Genomic DNA, 18,871 nt, shown 5'->3' on the forward strand with positions numbered 1-18,871 from the left:
GTTATAACTTTCAGCTACACTCTTAATCAAAAGATCATCTAGTAATTCTCCAATATATCTTAAGTACAACATGATGCTCAAAATCAACAAAACCGAGATATTAGTCTATTAATTCACGTGATAAAAGACTTACAGATCTAAACAATCATATTAGCTTACAACTTACTTTAGATTGAGGAAGTTGTTTGACTATCCCGCAATTTTCCTCCTGGTAGCCAGCCAATCCAAATAAACCCAGCTTATTTTCTCTTCAAGAAGTGTACATGTAAAATCTACTCTTAGTAGATTGACAAATGAAATGGAATTTATAAGTGTGATGTTATTTTTTCCTCTCTTTATCTCTTTCTAATTTCCCGCCCCATTAAGTGTTTTACTTTTATAACTCGTCCTGTCCCACTTATGTGGTATTTACTTTCCTTATTTTACCGTTCAAAACGGTGTCGTGAGACGGAAGAAAGACCTCTTGTCTCCGGTCTTTATTTACTTCCTAAATTACCCTTACGTGTTAAATTATGTGTTATAATTATAAGGGTATTTATGTAAATGTACAGAGAAGCGACGGGAACAGGAATTTATGAAAGTATCACATTCGCCAGCTGGGCGTATTTCTAAATTACTGTCAGTGTCATCGCGCGTGATTGTTCTCGCTATGGTTTTTTTTTTTTTTTTTTTTTGTCTCTCCGGAGGAGGACTTCGCAAGAAGATTCTGTAGCCATGTACGGATCAAGGGGGTAAGCTTCTAAGCCAGATTTTTGGTTCATTTTGGATATTTGATGTGTTATGTAACTGATTGTGGATTAAAATCGTTATGTAGTGGGCTGCTTTGCTTCTTTCTCTTTTTTGGGTTACGAAGGGATTAATAACTGAAGTGTGTCATGGAATCGGATTTCTGGTTTCTCTGTATATTCTGCTTGATTTAGGTTTAATTCGTTAATTGTTTGCTGCTTGATTTAGGTTTATAGTTCGACTTTTCCTTAGGATTGACTGATAGGGAATAAAAGTTATGTTGTAACGGAAACGGAAAAACCTATTCAGAATCTTGCTAAAAACATTCAAAAATGTCAAATTTTATTGTTTTATATATCATGTTTGCCCTGTTTTTGTGGTATGGTACAGGTTGGGCGGGGGTTCTTCTTTGTTGGTTTTTCTCTTTGATTTTTATCTGATTGTTGGTTTTTTCTCTCTGATTTTTATCAGCTTGTCCTGGGTTTGTGTTAGAGATGTATTTAAGATTCAACTTAATAATTATTTTTCACATAAAATATTGTCTCCACGTACATTATATGTGCTTATTTGAGATGTCTCTAAAGGAAGGGCTTTTACAAGTTTATATTCCTCCTCTTCAAAAAATAATTTAAATGTGTGCTCACGAGACAAAAATATATATGAAAAAATGCGGTTACCAAAATAATAGTTTTCCATTATTTCTCTTCATATTGAATCAAGCTATATTACTCCAACAAAAGAAATATTTCTTCTTACTTATATTTGTAATTGCATCTAGATGTTTTAATTTTTCTATCCCTTTGTATTTTTAGAGGGAAAAAAAGTCAAAATTTATTATGATTCCATTTCTAAAAGTATCCAAAATTTTATATCTGGTATATATATCATAGATAGTTGGAACTGTATAGGAATAATAATTAAAATTTTATGTCTGATATATATCATAGATAGTTGGAACTATATAGGAATGATAATTAATTCTAGCTCAAACGGTTTGTAAAGAAAGCTTACATTTTCTAATCCATTCAACAAATGTAATGTCTTTTCCTGAAAATACAACCTATAAATTTAAATTTCTTTTATATTTGCTTGTTCAAATAAATTAGTACTCTTTCCTATTGCTTTGAAAATGAAATTCTACAATTTAACTGTCCACGCACACACATATATATAGTAAGAATTGTAGGATTCCTAGAAAGCTTTCTAACTTTTGTAATAGCAATATTAAGCTATTGCTTAACACAGTATAATTATTATTTTTTAATATTATTTGCAGTACTTCAATTCCTCGTGATTATATTATGGTTTTCAAAGTCCCATAAAACTTGTTACTTGGATAAAAATAAGCATAATCATTAGCCTTTAAAAACCATATGATAAAAAAAAAGGTGAACAATGAAAAAAAAAATGTAGTATGTGAGTTGGTATAGTATAGATAACATGAACTTCATGAAGTGGTGCAAGTTAAAATTTGCCATCTTATCATGGTCATATCATGTGAGTAAGCAATACATGTTTAGATGAAAACGATGACATTATTAACTTTTTGAACTTTATAGATCAAGTACTTTTCTTGATACTTTTATATGGATTATTTCAATAGTTTTCGATGACAATAAACAATAATTTACCAACCGAAATTAGTATCATAAATTAAAAACATATAGTCGTCGACTTTATTTTAAAATATCCAATGTTTTACATTTTAGGCCTGGGATCGTTTGTACCATTTATGAATTGCTTACATCACATGCATAAAACTAAGCTCGAGCTTTTCTATGAATTCACAAAGTTTAAGTGTTGTCAAATAATTACCAATTTGATATTTGCAAAATCTATTAACTATAAGTTGCTTTACTAGTAGATTGAGAATTTGTAATAGGTAAATATATTGATCAATTTGTACTAGACATTGCTCAATGAAATACATGTGATTTCCGGCTCAGAAAACTTTGCGATTAACTAAGTATAAGTAAATATTCTTTTGTTCAAAATAAACTAAATATTTTTAATTTTTAGATTTTCCTTACGAAGTGGAGTCGAGTTGAAGCCTGGGCCGTAATAAGAACCAACTAAAAAGAAGCGCGGGCTGCTTAGGCAACTGGTAAATATACTGGACTCCAACAGCAAGAAGCATTTTACCCAGGCCACGGGCAAATAGGAAAATGAGAAAATTGGTGTCGAAGAAGCTGCCCAAACCCCGCCTAACAGTACCCCCCACCGACACCTCCACACCTCCTCTCGCACCACCGCCACTCCCAATCCCGGACTCCTCCTCCACGTTAATCCCAACGACCCAAACCCAGCTCAACCACCTGAACCACATCGTCAAATCACATCTTAAACCCTCCTTCACACCCCAGGACCTGGTATCTTTCCTCAAGTCACACATCCACCACCACCCTGGCGTCACCCACCTGGACTTCCACCTCTTTCGCTACGCTGCCTCTCTCGATACTTTCCGCCACGACCACTCCACCTTCGAATGGATTGTACGCTCACTCGCCACCTCCCATCGCTTTGACTCCCTCAATCTCCTTGTCCAATTCATCGCTTCCAACCCCTGCCCCTGCTCCGATGGTATATTCTCTTGTCCCAAAACTGAGCCCATCTTTCATCTCGCCATCAATGCTTATTGTAGAGCTGGCAGATTTGATGACGCTTTGTTTGCTTTTGATTCCATGAAAAGATTGATTGATGGGAAGCCTAATGTTGCTACATACAACATCATAATTCATGGGTTTGTTAAATTTAGGCAGTATGATAAGGCTTTAGAATTTTATGGACGGATGATTAGGGACCGTGTTAAGCCGGATGTGATTACGTTTAATACTTTGATAAGCGGGTATTGCAGGAATTTACAGTTTGGATTGGCTTTGGAAATGTTCAAGGAGATGAAGAATAAAGGGTGTGTCCCAAATGTGGTTAGTTTCAACACTTTGATTAAGGGGTTCTTTCGGGAGGGAAAAGTCGAGGAGGGAATAGCCTTGGCTCATGAGATGATAGAGTTAGGCTGTGAGCTTTCTAGCGTCACCTGCGAGATATTGGTTGATGAACTTTGTAGAGGTGGGCGGGTTATGGAAGCTTGTGATTTATTGATTAATTTTTCAAGAAAAGGGGTTTTCCCAAGTGATTTTGATTATTTTCAGCTAACTGAGAGGCTTTGCGTGGAAAGAAATGTTGGGAGAGCCGTGGAGCTGGTGGATGAGTTGTGGGGAAAGGGAAATGCTCCTAGCGTGATTGCTTGCATAATCTTGATTGAAGGTTTACGGTGTACCCGACAAATTGGCGAGGCTTGTAAATTTGTGGAAAAGATGCTAAAAGAAGGTGTTGTACCGGATAGTGTGACTTTTAATTGTCTACTTGGTGATATGTGTGCAGCTGGAAGAGCAGTGGAAGCTAATAAGTTGAGGTTGTTGGCTGCTGGTAAGGGTCTGGATCCTGATGGTATGACTTACAGGATCCTTATATCTGGTTTTAGTAAAGAGGCTAAGAAGGAGGAGGGGGAAGCATTGGTGGAGGAGATGCTTGATAGCGGATTGATACCTGATATTGCGACCTATAACAAATTGAAGCTTGGACTCTCTAAAAGAAAGAGTCGGTAACTGCCAGCTCACTAATTTTTCAGAAATCTTGGTCCCTAGTGCATGTCAACCAAAAGAAGTTTTTCTTAGATACTGGATGTGTCTAACACTCCATGTTGGTGAAAAAAAGCAACCGGACCTGGTGCATTATGGACGGCAAGAGTAGGAGGTGTACCTCTTTTTTGGGAAGATTACACTAACTTTATTTGTAATACAAAGAAATAGAGAGGATAATCCAGAAGTCCCCTTTCACTTTATTCTGGCCACCAGTCAGCAATTCATAGTAAATGCAAAATATGGAAGAATTAAGAGACGAGCATACATGCTGTTAAGTTTCTGTTTCTTCATGGTCTTGAGAGGTGTGAAATCAGTTCATTGATCATGTGCATGAAGAAGCCAATTTCTGAATTTACAAAAGAAATCTAGACGGGATATTATCACTTTCTGCTACTTTGATTACAAGTTATTACTATGGATATTAGGAGATTTTGAACAGATGGGACAGGGAAGATTCTCTCAAGGACGTTGGCTTTGAGCTGGACTGGCTTTGAAATAAGTATCATTATTGCTTTTAACCTCGTGGGTTACATTCATAACAATTGTTGGGGGTTAGTAGCCTGCTATGTGATCAGTTGCAAGAAATGAATGGGACAAAAATATAAATGCGCTTAAGGTTGCATCATTAGCCATCTTACAGTGTGTGTGGATCAGATGTGAGTCCTGCTTGTGGAGTATAAGTGTCTTCCCCAACTTTGACGTGATTGAGTGCAGAGAATGGCTGCTCAGCCGGGCACACCCAGTTCCATAGTTTACACGGTGTGGCTTGGTGATGGCATAGTTTGTCTAAAACCAAGAGTCTCAAACCTGAAATGCTTTGTACCGATGAAGGGAACATATGTACTACTTGAGTACCATAGCTGAAATTCTTGTACTGATGAAGGGAACATATGTATCAGGTGTAGTTCTTCCTCTAAAAGGATGTAGAAAAATTATTTCCGTTGTATTATAAGCATAATTTTGTAATTAATTTTTTATTTTATAACTAATTATTTATCTTTTATACATCAAATTACAAAAATTATTAGAATAATGTTATTCTAATTTTTTTTTTCAAATAATTCTATCCAAACGAATAAAACCTTATGGATTTGTTAGGTAGGTTTGGTTGACAAATTAGGAAATTAATTGGAGGAATGTTTGAAAATTCATTAGATAAAATTCTGCTTGCTGGCCGAAAATTACGGCTGGAATTGCAGCCTTGATTTCTAAAAAAATGTTTTTTTTTGGGAACTGTTGCAGGATCCCAAACGGATATTTTTAACTAATAGTATTTATTATTTTCCAGCATTTTACGAATTTAAAGAATTTCGAGGTCACCGACGCAATAAAACTCCAGCATAATCCTCCCGCTTCTGATTGATGGGTTTCGCACTCTTATTCAAATCTAATGTCAAATTTGGGCAAGATATATACAAATTAAGTAGTATTTTAGGGTTGAATGTTCTATATCTTTCTCTTAAACTATAATGTTACTTTTTTAAAAATTTTTGGTAGAATTGGTGTTGTTATTATCATTTTTTTTTTATCAAAAATGAATATTTCAAAAAAAAAATTTCCACTTTAAAAGGCTAGTAGTACTTTGTTTTTTATTTAGTGATTTCATAATTTGGATTTCACGAATGGTACTATTCTTGATTTTTTAAATCCACAACATTATTTCATGAATATTTTTTATTTAATTTTACTTTTACTTAGGATTACTAAGTTAAAAGATAAAATATTGTCATTTACATTTTTACTTTTACTAAGTTTGGCAATGCTTTCTTTTTATTTACCCTCCCACTAATAAACTTCAAACTAAATTCCTATATAAGTGGGGTCACTACTTTTTTAAAATAGAAAGGCATGGAAGCCACTTTTTACTTAAGAAAATATTATTTGCACTCCATTTTTTATTATTTGTAATTCCACTATTTGTTTTATCATATAGTATAATTAATGAAAATTATATAATCAAAATGATTATTGAAGTGTGAATAACAAAAATGGAGTGTAAATAATCTTACTTATTTAAATTAATAAGAAAACATGAAAAGATGTTATATTTGTTATCTTTTCTTATGGTCTTATAGATGTTTTAATTATTGTAGAATCATAAATATCGCAAGACAATCGGAAACGTGATGGGTTGAAGTTCAAATAGGATAACATGCATATTAACCAACAATTTGAAATGAAATGATTTTAAAAGGTAACCAACAATTTCAAATATGAAGAATAGATGTGGAAGTTGAGAAGAATATATTTTATAAATTAAATTAAATATAAAATACTAAAAAAATGGAATTGATAGTGGAAAGATGTGTCGAGGCTTGTTGCTAAAAATTTCTTTTCAAATTTATATATATATAGATATAGATATAGATATCCATACCCCAAACCCCTCTCTCCCAGATATGGCGACAACTTAAAAATTGCATACAAGAAACACTTGAAAACCGCTCCATGAAAATGGCAGCCATATCCACTTGCTTCTTCACTGTATCGCCCAAGTCCAGGTACAAATCTTACTTCACCACCATCTCTGCCAAACCCACTTTCCAACTTCGCCGACAGGCGTCTCTCCTTTCTTTCCATAGCTTTAAACTTCGTCGCAGCTGCAATAGAGCCCGTGCTGCTGTAATTAGGGCTAGTATTGATGTCACCACGTCCTCGATTCGGCCCGGAGGCGCTGTTGAGAGCGATAAGCTCCCGGCCGATTTACGGAAGCGTGCCATGGACGCCATTGATTCTTGCGGACGGAGGGTCACTGTTGGTGACGTGGCAAGCAAAGCTGGGGTTCAATTCAATGAAGCTCAGAAAGCTCTTCAGGCCCTAGCGGCCGACACTGAAGGCTTCTTGGAGGTTATTTATTAGTATTCTTTTTTTTTTTTTTAATTTAGCTTTTAAGCCATTTTAGCTTCTTATGTAGTACTCTCCCCCCTCCACCCCACCTTCCCCCTCATTATCTAGGGCTTGTAGTTTTGGTAAAGACTTTCCTGATGGTTCCAACAGGTATCCGATGAAGGTGATGTTTTATATGTTTTTCCAAAGGATTATCATTCGAAGCTTGCAGCTAAATCATTTAGTATAAGGATTGAACCTCTTGTAGAAAAAGCAAAGGTGACGTCCCTAGTTCATTTTACATAGCTAAGCGTACCATATGCATAACAAACTTAACGTTGTCAACCTTTTTTCTGGGCCGGCAGCTGGGAGCTGAATATCTAGTGAGAGTCTCGTTCGGAACGGCGCTAATTGCTTCCATTGTAGTGGTGTATACCACTATAATTGCAGTCCTTTCAAGTAGAAGGTATCTCTTACTTAAGTTTATTTAAAATGGTTGCGTGTACTAATTGTGTTTGAAATTTTTCATCTCATTGATAATTAGAGTACTGCATCATATCCAATTTTTATAACAAAAATAATTACAGTTCCTTATCTGCTACTCTCACATCACTCTTTGTCTATTCTGCAGTGATGAAGACAATCGAGGAAGACGTAGCAGATCTTATGACACTGGTTTCACTTTTTATTTCAGTCCAACCGATCTGTTCTGGTAATATTTCTAACATGATTATTCAAGAAATAAAAGAAATAGAAGCTGTAAGCATTCTGTTCTATTGTAAGGTTCTAAAGTATTGACCCCGTGCTTTGATTTTTAACCTGTCAGCTTGCCACTGTAGTTAAAATACAAAAATATCTGTTACAATTGAGTGTAAGTGAGAGGTCCTGGGTTCGAGACCTCCCACTTGCACTTAAAAAAAAACTTACACCACAAGCATGTTAGTAGTCACATGCCTATGTTTAATTTCTCATATAAGTTCAAAATTTGAGACAAATTATTCTTTATAATGATTTAAGAATTTTGTAACTTTAGAAATCTATTTATACAGCCAATTGATAGTATGAACCTTTTGCTGATAATCGTATATTACTGTTCTAAGATGACTTAAGTAACTAAAATAATTGACTAAACTCAAATATGGTTCCCCGAGAGTTGGAAGAAAATTTTTTATATTCAGTTGGTGTCTCAGGCAGCTAGGAGATTCAGGATTGCTGCCTCTCTCTCTCTCTCTTTTTAATTCCAGCAATGGAAAATGATGTAACTAATAACCACATGGCTGGAAACCTTATCAAACAGATTTCTGGTTCAAATATGAACAGCTTTATATGCATTGGTTTGGTCACCTTATCAAACAGATTTCAGGTTCAAATAACCAGCTTTATCTTCATCAGTGTTGGATTTTGTTGTAAACATAAACTAGTGTACTGGCTAAAACCAACTATAGTGCCATATATTAGTGGGAGCTGGAAATTAAAGAAACTATATAACTTATATATATCCCAATTGTTTGTTTATCTGTTGCAATTTTTTGCCATTCAGGTATTGGGATCCATATTACTATCGGAGGCAACGATTAAGGGAAGATAGTGGAGACATGAACTTCATTGAATCTGTAAGGGAATATTCTAAGCCTCCACTGCTCATGAGTGAAAAAGGAACCATTTTTATACTTTGGTTATGTTTTTCAGGTTTTTTCCTTCGTATTTGGGGATGGTGATCCAAACCAGGGAATTGAAGAAGAAAGGTGGAAGTTGGTAATAATTGAGCTCTGAATGTAGTGGTCCGTAACTTTACTGTTTGCAGTTGAACTATTTGTGTGTGCATGTTCAATTTTTATTCATTCTGCCTATCAATGTTGTTATCCTCTTTGATCACCTTATTACTGAGGCTGAAATAAGACAATTGAGTTAAGCTTGCTCATCTAGCTCTTGTACTTGTCCATAGTTATATGTTTCCGCTTTTTGCAATATCCTTGCTTTCTTTGGGGCTTTAAACTATAAATTAGGTAGTGTTACATAGCTTTAACAGGTGTATGAACAATCTAGTGTACCTCTAATACCCTGGCCTCCCTTAAACCTGTCATCATCTAATATGTTTTGGATCAGGACTAGGCCTCAAGAACCATTCCTATAACCCACTGTCTGCCATGGGAATCTAAATTCAGAGACTTAATTATTCAGGAATCAAACTTTGTAATCTAGTCTCTTCACTTATAAGTTCTTTCTCTGACATGCCATTTAGTTAGTTCGTGATGGTTAAATCCAGTTCTATGGAAATTGCTTTATTCTACCAAGCAGAGATACTAAATGAAAACTCTCTCCATATTGTTGACATGGTGATCTACTGTGAAAGTATTTTATGAATATGTTAAGATTTCTGCATAGTGCCAAATGTATAAGCATGAGGGTTATTCATTTTTTTGTCGTGTTATGACTGACACAAAGAGAGTGCGAGGAAGTGAAATCTGTGTTTGGTCAAAGGTTTGTTAGTGCCTTGGCATCAAATAACTTCATAAAGCTGTTACTGAGAGCTGCTGATAGCTAGTTTAGTGTCACCTAGTTTTGTCTGATGCAGGGATGTAACTCTAGCCATTTTGTATCTGCTTAAAGATCTCCCTTGTTATGTTAGGGGGTCCAGCGTCAGTATAGAAGATCGTTTTTCTGTAGTTATTGATTTAAGCATTTTGTATCAAAGCTTACTTAGCCCTCTTGTCCTTCTCAATTGGTTTGTAGTCCTTTGTGTTTCTTCCTTGAGAGTATCTGCAAATGATTTTACTCATTGCCCAAAACGCTAGATTGGAGAATACATTGCATCAAATGGTGGTGTTGTAACTGCTGAAGAAGTTGCTCCATATCTTGATATAGAGACTACTGACAAAGTGGTAAGTTCATACTTGATGTGGCCTACCATTTAGCATGATCCTGGTCCTATTTGCAATGAGTCATTGGCCATTGGTTGTTTCAGGATGAAGATTCCTACATATTACCAGTGCTTTTGAGGTTTGATGGTCAGCCAGAAGTAGATGAAGAGGTATGTTAGATTACTTGTTCCGACTTCTTACTGATCAGAAGTTTTGATGGTGCATTTTCATAGTTAAAAGGCAGCATCCTTTTGATATTCCACAATTAGTGTGCAGAAAAGGTGATGAAATTTGTGGAAGTTCTAACTGTAGGACTAGGAGTTTTTGTAATTATGATTGTTCTTCATGTATATGATCTCTTCAACAGTTCAACAATGTCATTTTCCCATTTTCCCTTCCACAATTAGTTTTCAGTACATGTGGTTGTTGCTTCTGGAAAGTTCTGGCGAGCCTTTGTTTTCGTTTTATGGAAATTATTTAGTAATGAAGAGGGATCTTGGTTGTATGGGTAAATTTGGAGTCTGGATTACATCTGCTTCAGTCACAGCATGATTCTGTAAGAAGCGAAAATTTAATTTGCTCTGCGGTGGTTAGAATTTAGAAAAGGGAACACTTCTCTGATGGTGACAAGGGATTTTTCTCTCAATGCCTCATGCATCCTCCACCAAAAAAAAAAAAAAAGAAAAGAAAAGAGGAAAACCACTCTAAAAGGTGAATTAGATTAAATATGGTTGATATAATTTCATAAACATGTGTTTAATGTCTGGATCCTGGATAATTTTAAGCAACTGGATGGAGTTGCCATTGTCCGCCCTTGTTGCAGTGGGTTAAAGGAAAATTATGGTTGAAGGTCCTATCATGGCAAGGTTCCTGAAGCACTGATGAGGGGCCTCCACAATTGCATCTGGAATTGTAGAGTACAATTCCTGGTATGGGTTGAGATTTTCTTGAACTCAATGGTTATGATTGAGTTTGGAAACTACTTCCAAAGAAAAGTAATAAAGTATTAGTTGTTTAACACTTGTTTGACTGTATACAATTGTTAAAAGCATCTGCATCTGTAATTTTAGTGAATATATTGCACTTTGCAATCACTAATAGTGACTGTAGAGGCCCCTTATCCCTTGGAGGACTAAATGTGTGCAACTTTAGCCTCCAAGAAGTTACTTTTTAGGTTGTATTTGTACGCCATATCTATAAGCTCTAAAGTTAAAATGAGACAGTTGTAATGTTGCACCTAGAATGACCGTCAGTTCATGCCAATGGAATGTTTTATCAGATTATCTAATAATTATTTCTCCTACTTAGTGGAACTGATTTTCTTGCAGGGAAATATCCTATACAGGTTTCCATTGCTACAGCGGACTGCTGCTCCCCAAAGAAGTGGAAGGAAGGAATATATAGGAAGAAAATGGTCTGATTGGGTTGGTGGTGAGAAATTCTTTAAGGAAAACAAGTGGAGGTTTAGGTACTCAACCATTTTCTTCCCATTGTGTTTTATTTAATTGATCTGTCATAATTTCCTTACATGTGAGAGCTTATATTGCAGTAAAACCAGCAGTTCGGAGAGGGCAATGGTCATTGGCTTGGGTGGGCTCAATCTATTTGGAGTTATTTTTCTTGGTACAATGCTGAAGTATGTCAGCTGGCCTTCTTCACTAAGAATATCTTCTAGTTGTAACAATTACTAACATCTCTACTTTAATTCTGACTTGAAGGAGTATGACAGTTTCACCAAGTGGTTTCATCTCGTTTGTGCCTGACATATTTCCCTTGCTTCAGGTATGATTGGATGTCTTGTTGGACACTTTTTAAATCTGTAGATGCAACTGAGTTCTTTTTTAGTTTTGTTTTCTTTTTATTATGATTCTTTAAGATTTAAGTCCAAACAGGTAAGCCAATATTGCATTATGTTGTCCAATAAAAAGCAAGGATTGATCACAAGACTACTAATCAGAGGAAGTAAATCGTCCTATATTTCTAGTATTTGACTTTATGCTTTCTATTAATTTTTTTCTAATCAGAAGGGAGACTTTGAAGTTTAAAGTTTCAGCAGAGGGTGATTCCTCTGGCATCCTTTCTTTCTCAACAAACTCATAGCGAAGTTGTTGAGCTTTCCTCTGTTGGCTATACTTCTGACATGTTGGTGTGGCTGATGCTGTTATTTTGAGTGTTAAGGGATGACGGATAGGTGAATATGCACAGAAAAAAGGTGGAGGATAGAGGAGGGCGGGGGGGTTGATGGAGTTGTCTGTTTGCACTTCGAGGAATTTTTATGCAGCAACTAGCAATAAGGACTTGGTATTGCAGCTATTATTCGCAAATGGGGTCCTTATTTGCATCAATTGGCTATTGTTGGGAATTATCGTTTTCACATACTGGATTGCTTCATTTTATAAACATCCAAGAAAAAGCAGTCTTTCCTGTGAGATTTGTCTTATGATTGTCTGGTTCATTTTCTGGTTTTCGTGTCACTGCCGACTCTACCATATATTGAGAGATCTGGAATTGCATCGCAAAGTTCTTCTGTTCTTTTATTTATTTATTTATTTGTTTTTCCCGTGGGATCTTTCCTTTTGTTTAATTGCAATTGGGAATATGCAGATTTATGCTGGCTCTTTCTTTGCAATTCCTTTGGTTCGATGGTTTTTCGTTCAAAGAACAAATGCTAAGATTGAAAAGCGAAACAAAGCAAGGGAACAACGTGCTCGGGCACTTGAATTGCCTGATCTCTCTCTTAGGCGGAAGGTAAACCTGAAGCCTTATGCAATTTTCTGCTGTTTCTTTTCATAATTTACTGCTTTAGGGTTATGAGATCTCATAAGGTAAATGTTCAACCTTATTATTGATTCTGTATACCTGAAAATGGACTACTTTATTTTGTCATACCTGAAAAGAAGGCTTAAGATAACATCTTAACTTGGTTTGTTGCTTTTGTTAAGTTTACCATTTGTTGAATTATTTAACACTATACCTGCGTGTTCTTCTGGAAGTACATCATTGTCTTCTCAATGCCAATTTTGGGGATTACCCCAGTATTTTACCATTATTGCCATGTTTGTGGGCATCATACTGTTTTCAACAGCAGTTTGATGTCAGCAATTTATTTTGTAATGTTTCTTTATGGTGGCTCTTCTCTTTTTTCTTTTTTTTTTTTTTGTTTTCTAGAAATTGGTGTGCCCTTGTTCTTTCTATCCTTTTTCCTTCTACGTTTGTTTCCATCCACAGCTTGTAGCTGTTGTTCTCTCCTCCCTCAAAACAGGAGAAAATATACGGGAAAATCTTCTGGGATTTTTTTTCCCCTGGGACCCTTCGGATGGTTTGAATCTTGAAGAAGTTTTGAGGATGTCAGCTTCAGTTGAAATTATAGTTTCTTTCAATTAGTAGTGTACTACTTTCTAGCATTTCAACATTTTCATTGCACTAATGATGACTCTGGAAATTATTCCATTATTTCCGGCAGCTAACCGGCGACTTTGTATTGCTTCTTCCATTGAACATTTCAGATTTTGAGTGCCAGGGACATGGCGCAGAGAAACTACATTGGAAAAGAGCGGATTGTGTACAGTACAGACAAGGACTTGTACGATCAGGATTATGAGGGTCGTGAATGGGATAGAAGATTCCGCGAGGTAGAGAAGTCAGACTGAATCAATCTTTTGTTGGTAACATGTGCAATCAAGAAGAAAAGGAGGAGGCCTGGAGAGGGAGTGGTATATTGTAGAAAGTTGTGATTGAGGGAGGCTAAGCTGGAAGTAATCAATCTGTTGTCGATTTTTCATATCATTTATCAACTGCAGAGGTGTATGTAATTTATGCATTCTTAGGCCAAACAAGAAGTAATCCAGTTGTTTAGCCTGTTGTTCGGTGTCTACTAATAAAATCGTCTCTTAACATGATTTTCTGCATCTCTTATCACGAAATGAATAACGTTTCTAAAGGCTCGCTACGATTTCATGGAAATTGGTCCATGCGCTTGTTACTTGTCTGGCTTCATATACTGGGCAGCTCCAGAATTCAAGAGCCACTTGCAACGCTGTTTGGCTTCCAGCGAAAGATTCATCACGTTCAGATATTTCATATGTATGATTCTCACTGTTATCTGTTTTCCCTTGATTATCATCAAGAGTAGGCCGGATCATTAAGGAATCAAAACCATGTAATTTGTTGGGTAAGGTTCTTAATGTGTGTGTGTGTTTTTTTTTTTTAGATATCTTTATAGAGAATGGAACTGGCAAATTGGGCAGGAGAAGGATTTTAGGTGCATAAGATAGACATTTCTGCTCCTTTAAAATTCATCAACACGTCTGGATTCGGCAAAAAGAAAGTATTGGAATTAGGGTTTCGATACATAGCAATGGCAATGGAAACTTTAATTGGAAGTTGATTACAGATCTACAAACCTGAAATTAAAACTTATGCGGGAAGGGAATGTGCTTTATACTAAATTCTCTATGAAAAACTTCATGGTACTAAATTCTTCATATGATTGTTCCTAAATTGCACACATTTGGGAATGAACCATGTCGTGGAATGAATTTAAAGCCTCTATGAAGAATGTATCGGCAGGCGTTTCCCATGGTTCCGACAGTTTTGAAGGAGATCAAAGCGGCTCTGTTTCAAGGATTCAACTCATTAAACCAACTCAAACATATCCATGGCCGCCTCCTTCGCAGTGGTCTCAACCAAAACAACTATCTTCTCAACATGCTTCTTATATCAACCTTCAAGTTCAGCAGCCCGAATTACGCAGAACGCATATTTTACCAAACACAAGCCCCAAATATATTTTTGTGGAACACTATGATTCGTGGGTTGGTCTCTAAAGATTGTTTTGACCAGGCTGTTGAATTTTTTTACTCTATGCGTGAAGAGGGATTTTTACCGAATAATTTTACTTTTCCGTTTCTGCTGAAAGCCTGCACGAGGCTGTTGGATATGGAACTCGGTTCTAAGCTTCATACTCTCGTGGTGAAAGGGGGTTTCGATTATGATGTCTTCGTGAAGACTGGGTTGGTCTGCCTATACGCGAAATGTGGTGGTTTGAAGGATGCAGAGAAAGTGTTTGATGATATTCCTGAGAAAAATGTGGTTTCTTGGACTGCAATAATAAGTGGATATATTGAATTTGGGAGATTTAGAGAAGCCATTGATATGTTTTGGAGGTCATTGACAACAGGTTTGAGGCCCGATAGTTTCACACTTGTTCGGGTATTGTCTGCCTGTATTCAGTTAGGGGATTTGAGCGCTGGTGAGTTAATACATAAGTATTGGGCGGAGAGTGGCATGGGGAGAAATGTCTTCGTGAGCACTTCTTTGGTCGATATGTATTCTAAACTTGGAAGTATGGAGATGGCTCGTGCAGTTTTTGATGAGATGCCTGAAAAGGATATTGTTTCTTGGAGTTCTATGATTCAGGGTTATGCAGCAAATGGGCTTCCTAGAGATGCTTTGGATCTCTTTTATCAAATGCATCGGGAGAACTTAAGACCGGACTGTTATGCGATGGTAGGGGTGCTATCTGCTTGCGCAAGATTAGGAGCATTGGATGTAGGGGAGTGGGCTAGTAGGTTGATGGGTATGAACGATTTTTTCTCCAATCCTGTTATGGGTACAGCATTGATTGACATGTATGCTAAATGTGGGAAGATTGTTTCAGCTTGGGAGGTCTTTCTTCAAATGAAGAAAAAGGACCTCGTTGTTTGGAATGCCATGATATCAGGGCTTTCCATGGGTGGTCATGTTGGATCTGCATTTAGCTGCTTTGCGTTGTTGGAGAAAAATGGGTTGAGGCCTGATGGGAACACTTTCCTCAGTCTCCTCTGTGGTTGTAGTCATGCTGGTCTGGTTGCCGATGGTCGCAGGTACTTTTATAGTATGAACTCGATTTATTCTATATATCCTACAATTGAGCATCATGGATGCATGGTTGATCTTCTTGGTCGAGCTGGTTTGTTAGATGAAGCCCATTCATTGATCCTAAACATGCCAATGAAGGCAAATACTGTGGTTTGGGGAGCTCTGTTAAGTGGATGTCGTCTACATCGAGATACTCAACTAGCTGAGCACGTGCTAAAGCAATTGATTGAATTAGAACCGTGGAACTCTGGGAACTATGTTCTTTTATCAAATATTTATTCAGCTAATCACAAATGGGCAGATTCTGAGAAAATCAGAGCACTTATGAATGGGAAAGGGATTCAGAAAGTACCTGCTTACAGTTGGATAGAATTAGATGGAGTTGTTCATGAGTTTCTTGTGGGAGATACTTCTCATCCTATGTTGGATAAGATATATGCCAAACTCGGTGAATTGGACAAGAAGTTAAGAGCAGCAGGCTATGTTCCAATTACGGATTTTGTGCTATTCGATGTTGAAGAGGAAGAGAAAGAATGTGTGCTGGGCTATCACAGTGAGAAGCTTGCTCTTGCATTTGGTCTAATAAGTACTAGACCAAATGATGTCATCCGAATAACCAAAAATCTTCGCATTTGTGGTGATTGTCATATGGCCTTCAAGCTCATATCAAAGATAACTGGTAGAGAAATTATTGTGCGGGACACTAACCGTTTCCATTGTTTTATTGATGGATCATGTTCATGCAATGATTATTGGTAGTCTCTAAAACACACCTTGCATGAGATGACCTGGTATCTTTTTATGTATTGCATTTGTGAGCTGTACAAGAGGTCTTCATGCAAGCATTCGTGAATTCTTGCTTGTTAAGCACAGGACAGGGTAAAAGTTTGGAGGTAATTTTGACAAAGTGTGGGGTGTGATTGCAGACAGATGGTGTTAAAGTTGTTTGGCTGGTGGAAATTCAATATATCTGATGCAACCCTTGACCTTGAACACATGCTGCAAAATCATGTGACTTTCTGTCGAAATACTGGTTTACACCATGCTTTTCAGCACACATAATACAATTCAGGGACTCAGTAAAGCATTTCGTAAGCTACTTGTTCTTAATATATGGAAATTTCTTGTGTCAGTAAAAGTGAATCTTGACACTTGAGAATTTGGCTTTGCGGGGCTAGAAATTCTTTCTTTTGTCTAAACAAGTTGTATAAAGATTTTGATGATCCATCCTTTTGCTTGACGATATCTTATTTATGGATGGTTTGACGGAGAAAATACGACTTAATCTATCAGAAAAGCAGGGAGGTCCACATATCTTTGTAGCCATTGAAAAAGGAATCTTAAGATGCTCAAGAATGAATTCAAATTCGCTGGATGGTGTTCTCTATGCAGTTGTCATCCCCATGAGACCCAATCAGGTATAAACTTAATTTGGTAGCATGACTTCCTGTCTTTTTACTACTCTCTCTCTCTCTCTCTCTCTCTCTATACAAATGTTTTTCCATTGTGTCTGTAATGTTAGATATGATTTGGTGGAAGATGGTTCACTTATGGATAAACATACAGGTAAGGTAATGACCATTGCACTGTTGTTTTCTATTGGAACCATGTTATGGTTGTGGTCGTCTAGCATTGTTCAGTTAGGCTCTGTTTGAATAGAGGGAAAGTCATTTGGGAAAGTGAAATATGAGAGAAAGTGAGGTAAAGGAACAGAAAAATCTTATTCTAGAAAACGTTTAGTCACCAAGAAAAAAATTGAGAGAAAATGAGAAGCTAGTTATAGTTAGTGGCAGTAATTAAAGTTTTTGTGTCTAACCAGCTATTTTCTCTCAAAATCCTGCAAATTTTGCAGGAGACAAAATGCAGGAAAGAGAGGGAAAGCGCAAGAAAGATTTTAATTTTCCTGCTAAACAAACATGCACTTATAGGAATATTTAGTCCCAAGTTTTTAATGTCTCCACTTGATTTTTGCATGAAGGATTAATCTCGTTTGTGTCATCAAGTGGATTTATCTCGCTTGCATCTGACATATTTATTAAGCTGTAGATGGATGTTTCATTCAGTTGTAACTTACTGATATGCTCCATAGATGCCATTGAGGTTTTTCAATGTGCATCTGCGAAGGTTGCATTGTGGCATGAAAAGTTAGGACTGCTCAAACTATTAAAAATGCCTCCTAACACATTTTGATTTCTTCTACAATCAGATGTTTGATTTCTAAATAACTAGCATAGGTGGCTGCTCTTGAATCCTTTCCATTTGAACAAACCCAATACGCAAGATGTTCCTTCTCCAGGAGTCCTGGATTGCTGGTTAGAGTTTTGACAAGTTGGTGGCTTGCAGGCGCGGGATCTTAAGATTTCATGAATTTGACCATCACCATCTGGAAGGACTCAACGCTAAGTCTTCAAGAAGTAATTTTGGGCTTAAAATATGGAGGTATCTGTCTAAAGTAGCCGACACTAAAGGTGGTAGGAACTAGGAAGTGACTCCATCTATATTTAGAGGCTAAAATCTTTCATTTGCTTCTCGGTTTTTTTTTTTTTTTTAATTTATTTAACAGCTCTAGTTATTGAGTGTTTCAGACATGGCCCAGAAAACTGGCCAGGATTGAATTACCTGGAGCAAGAATAAGGGCTTGAATGAACGAGATTATGAGGCCGGCGATGTGGATCAGAGATTTTGAGGGGTCACTGTATTTATATTAGCCTAATGTACCGGTAATGAATATATGAGGTCCGTAGAGACGTGGACGTATATTGTACAATAGTGTCATTTTTGGAGATTGATGAGCGAGACCAGTTAAGGTCCGGTGGAATAGTAAGCCGGTTGACTTCCAAGACAAGTGTTGCTTGGCCATAAAAGAACCAAATATGAGTGCTCAACCTTCAAGTTTGCTGTTCATTCACAAAATCACACTCGCGATAATCTCTCTCTGTCTGTCTTTAAGACAACCAA

At 36.7% G+C, this 18,871-nt stretch overlaps 3 protein-coding genes across 5 annotated transcripts; all 3 read left to right on the forward strand.

Moving 5' to 3' along the window:
* Positions 1–667: 667 nt before the first annotated feature.
* On the forward strand, positions 668–5,318 carry LOC113773186 (pentatricopeptide repeat-containing protein At2g36240). Its single transcript, XM_027317760.1, has 2 exons — positions 668–731; positions 2,746–5,318. Exon 2 carries the CDS (start codon positions 2,892–2,894, stop codon positions 4,329–4,331), a length of 1,440 nt encoding a protein of 479 aa, XP_027173561.1. The 5' UTR covers positions 668–731; positions 2,746–2,891; the 3' UTR covers positions 4,332–5,318.
* Positions 5,319–6,740: 1,422 nt separating this feature from the next.
* Positions 6,741–13,962, forward strand: LOC113775025 (uncharacterized protein At5g03900, chloroplastic). Its single transcript, XM_027319736.1, has 13 exons — positions 6,741–7,214; positions 7,365–7,472; positions 7,559–7,659; positions 7,825–7,905; positions 8,734–8,806; positions 8,883–8,948; positions 9,989–10,075; positions 10,159–10,224; positions 11,383–11,522; positions 11,604–11,690; positions 11,773–11,836; positions 12,659–12,802; positions 13,561–13,962. Exons 1-13 carry the CDS (start codon positions 6,816–6,818, stop codon positions 13,702–13,704), a joined length of 1,560 nt encoding a protein of 519 aa, XP_027175537.1. The 5' UTR covers positions 6,741–6,815; the 3' UTR covers positions 13,705–13,962.
* A 524-nt stretch (positions 13,963–14,486) lies between these two features.
* LOC113773274 (putative pentatricopeptide repeat-containing protein At3g08820) lies at positions 14,487–18,799 on the forward strand. Of its 3 annotated transcripts, XM_027317885.1 has the most exons (3): positions 14,487–17,004; positions 17,185–17,331; positions 18,120–18,799. In XM_027317885.1, exon 1 carries the CDS (start codon positions 14,612–14,614, stop codon positions 16,670–16,672), a length of 2,061 nt encoding a protein of 686 aa, XP_027173686.1. In that variant the 5' UTR covers positions 14,487–14,611; the 3' UTR covers positions 16,673–17,004; positions 17,185–17,331; positions 18,120–18,799. The 3 variants fall into 3 exon arrangements, with proteins under 3 accessions (XP_027173686.1, XP_027173684.1, XP_027173685.1); XM_027317883.1 differs by having other exon boundaries at positions 14,487–17,331; XM_027317884.1 differs by having other exon boundaries at positions 14,487–17,331; positions 18,210–18,799.
* The last annotated feature ends 72 nt before the right edge of the window (positions 18,800–18,871 follow it).

Source organism: Coffea eugenioides, chromosome 6, assembly GCF_003713205.1.
Source record: "Coffea eugenioides isolate CCC68of chromosome 6, Ceug_1.0, whole genome shotgun sequence".
In the NCBI taxonomy this organism is placed as follows: Eukaryota; Viridiplantae; Streptophyta; class Magnoliopsida; order Gentianales; family Rubiaceae; genus Coffea; species Coffea eugenioides.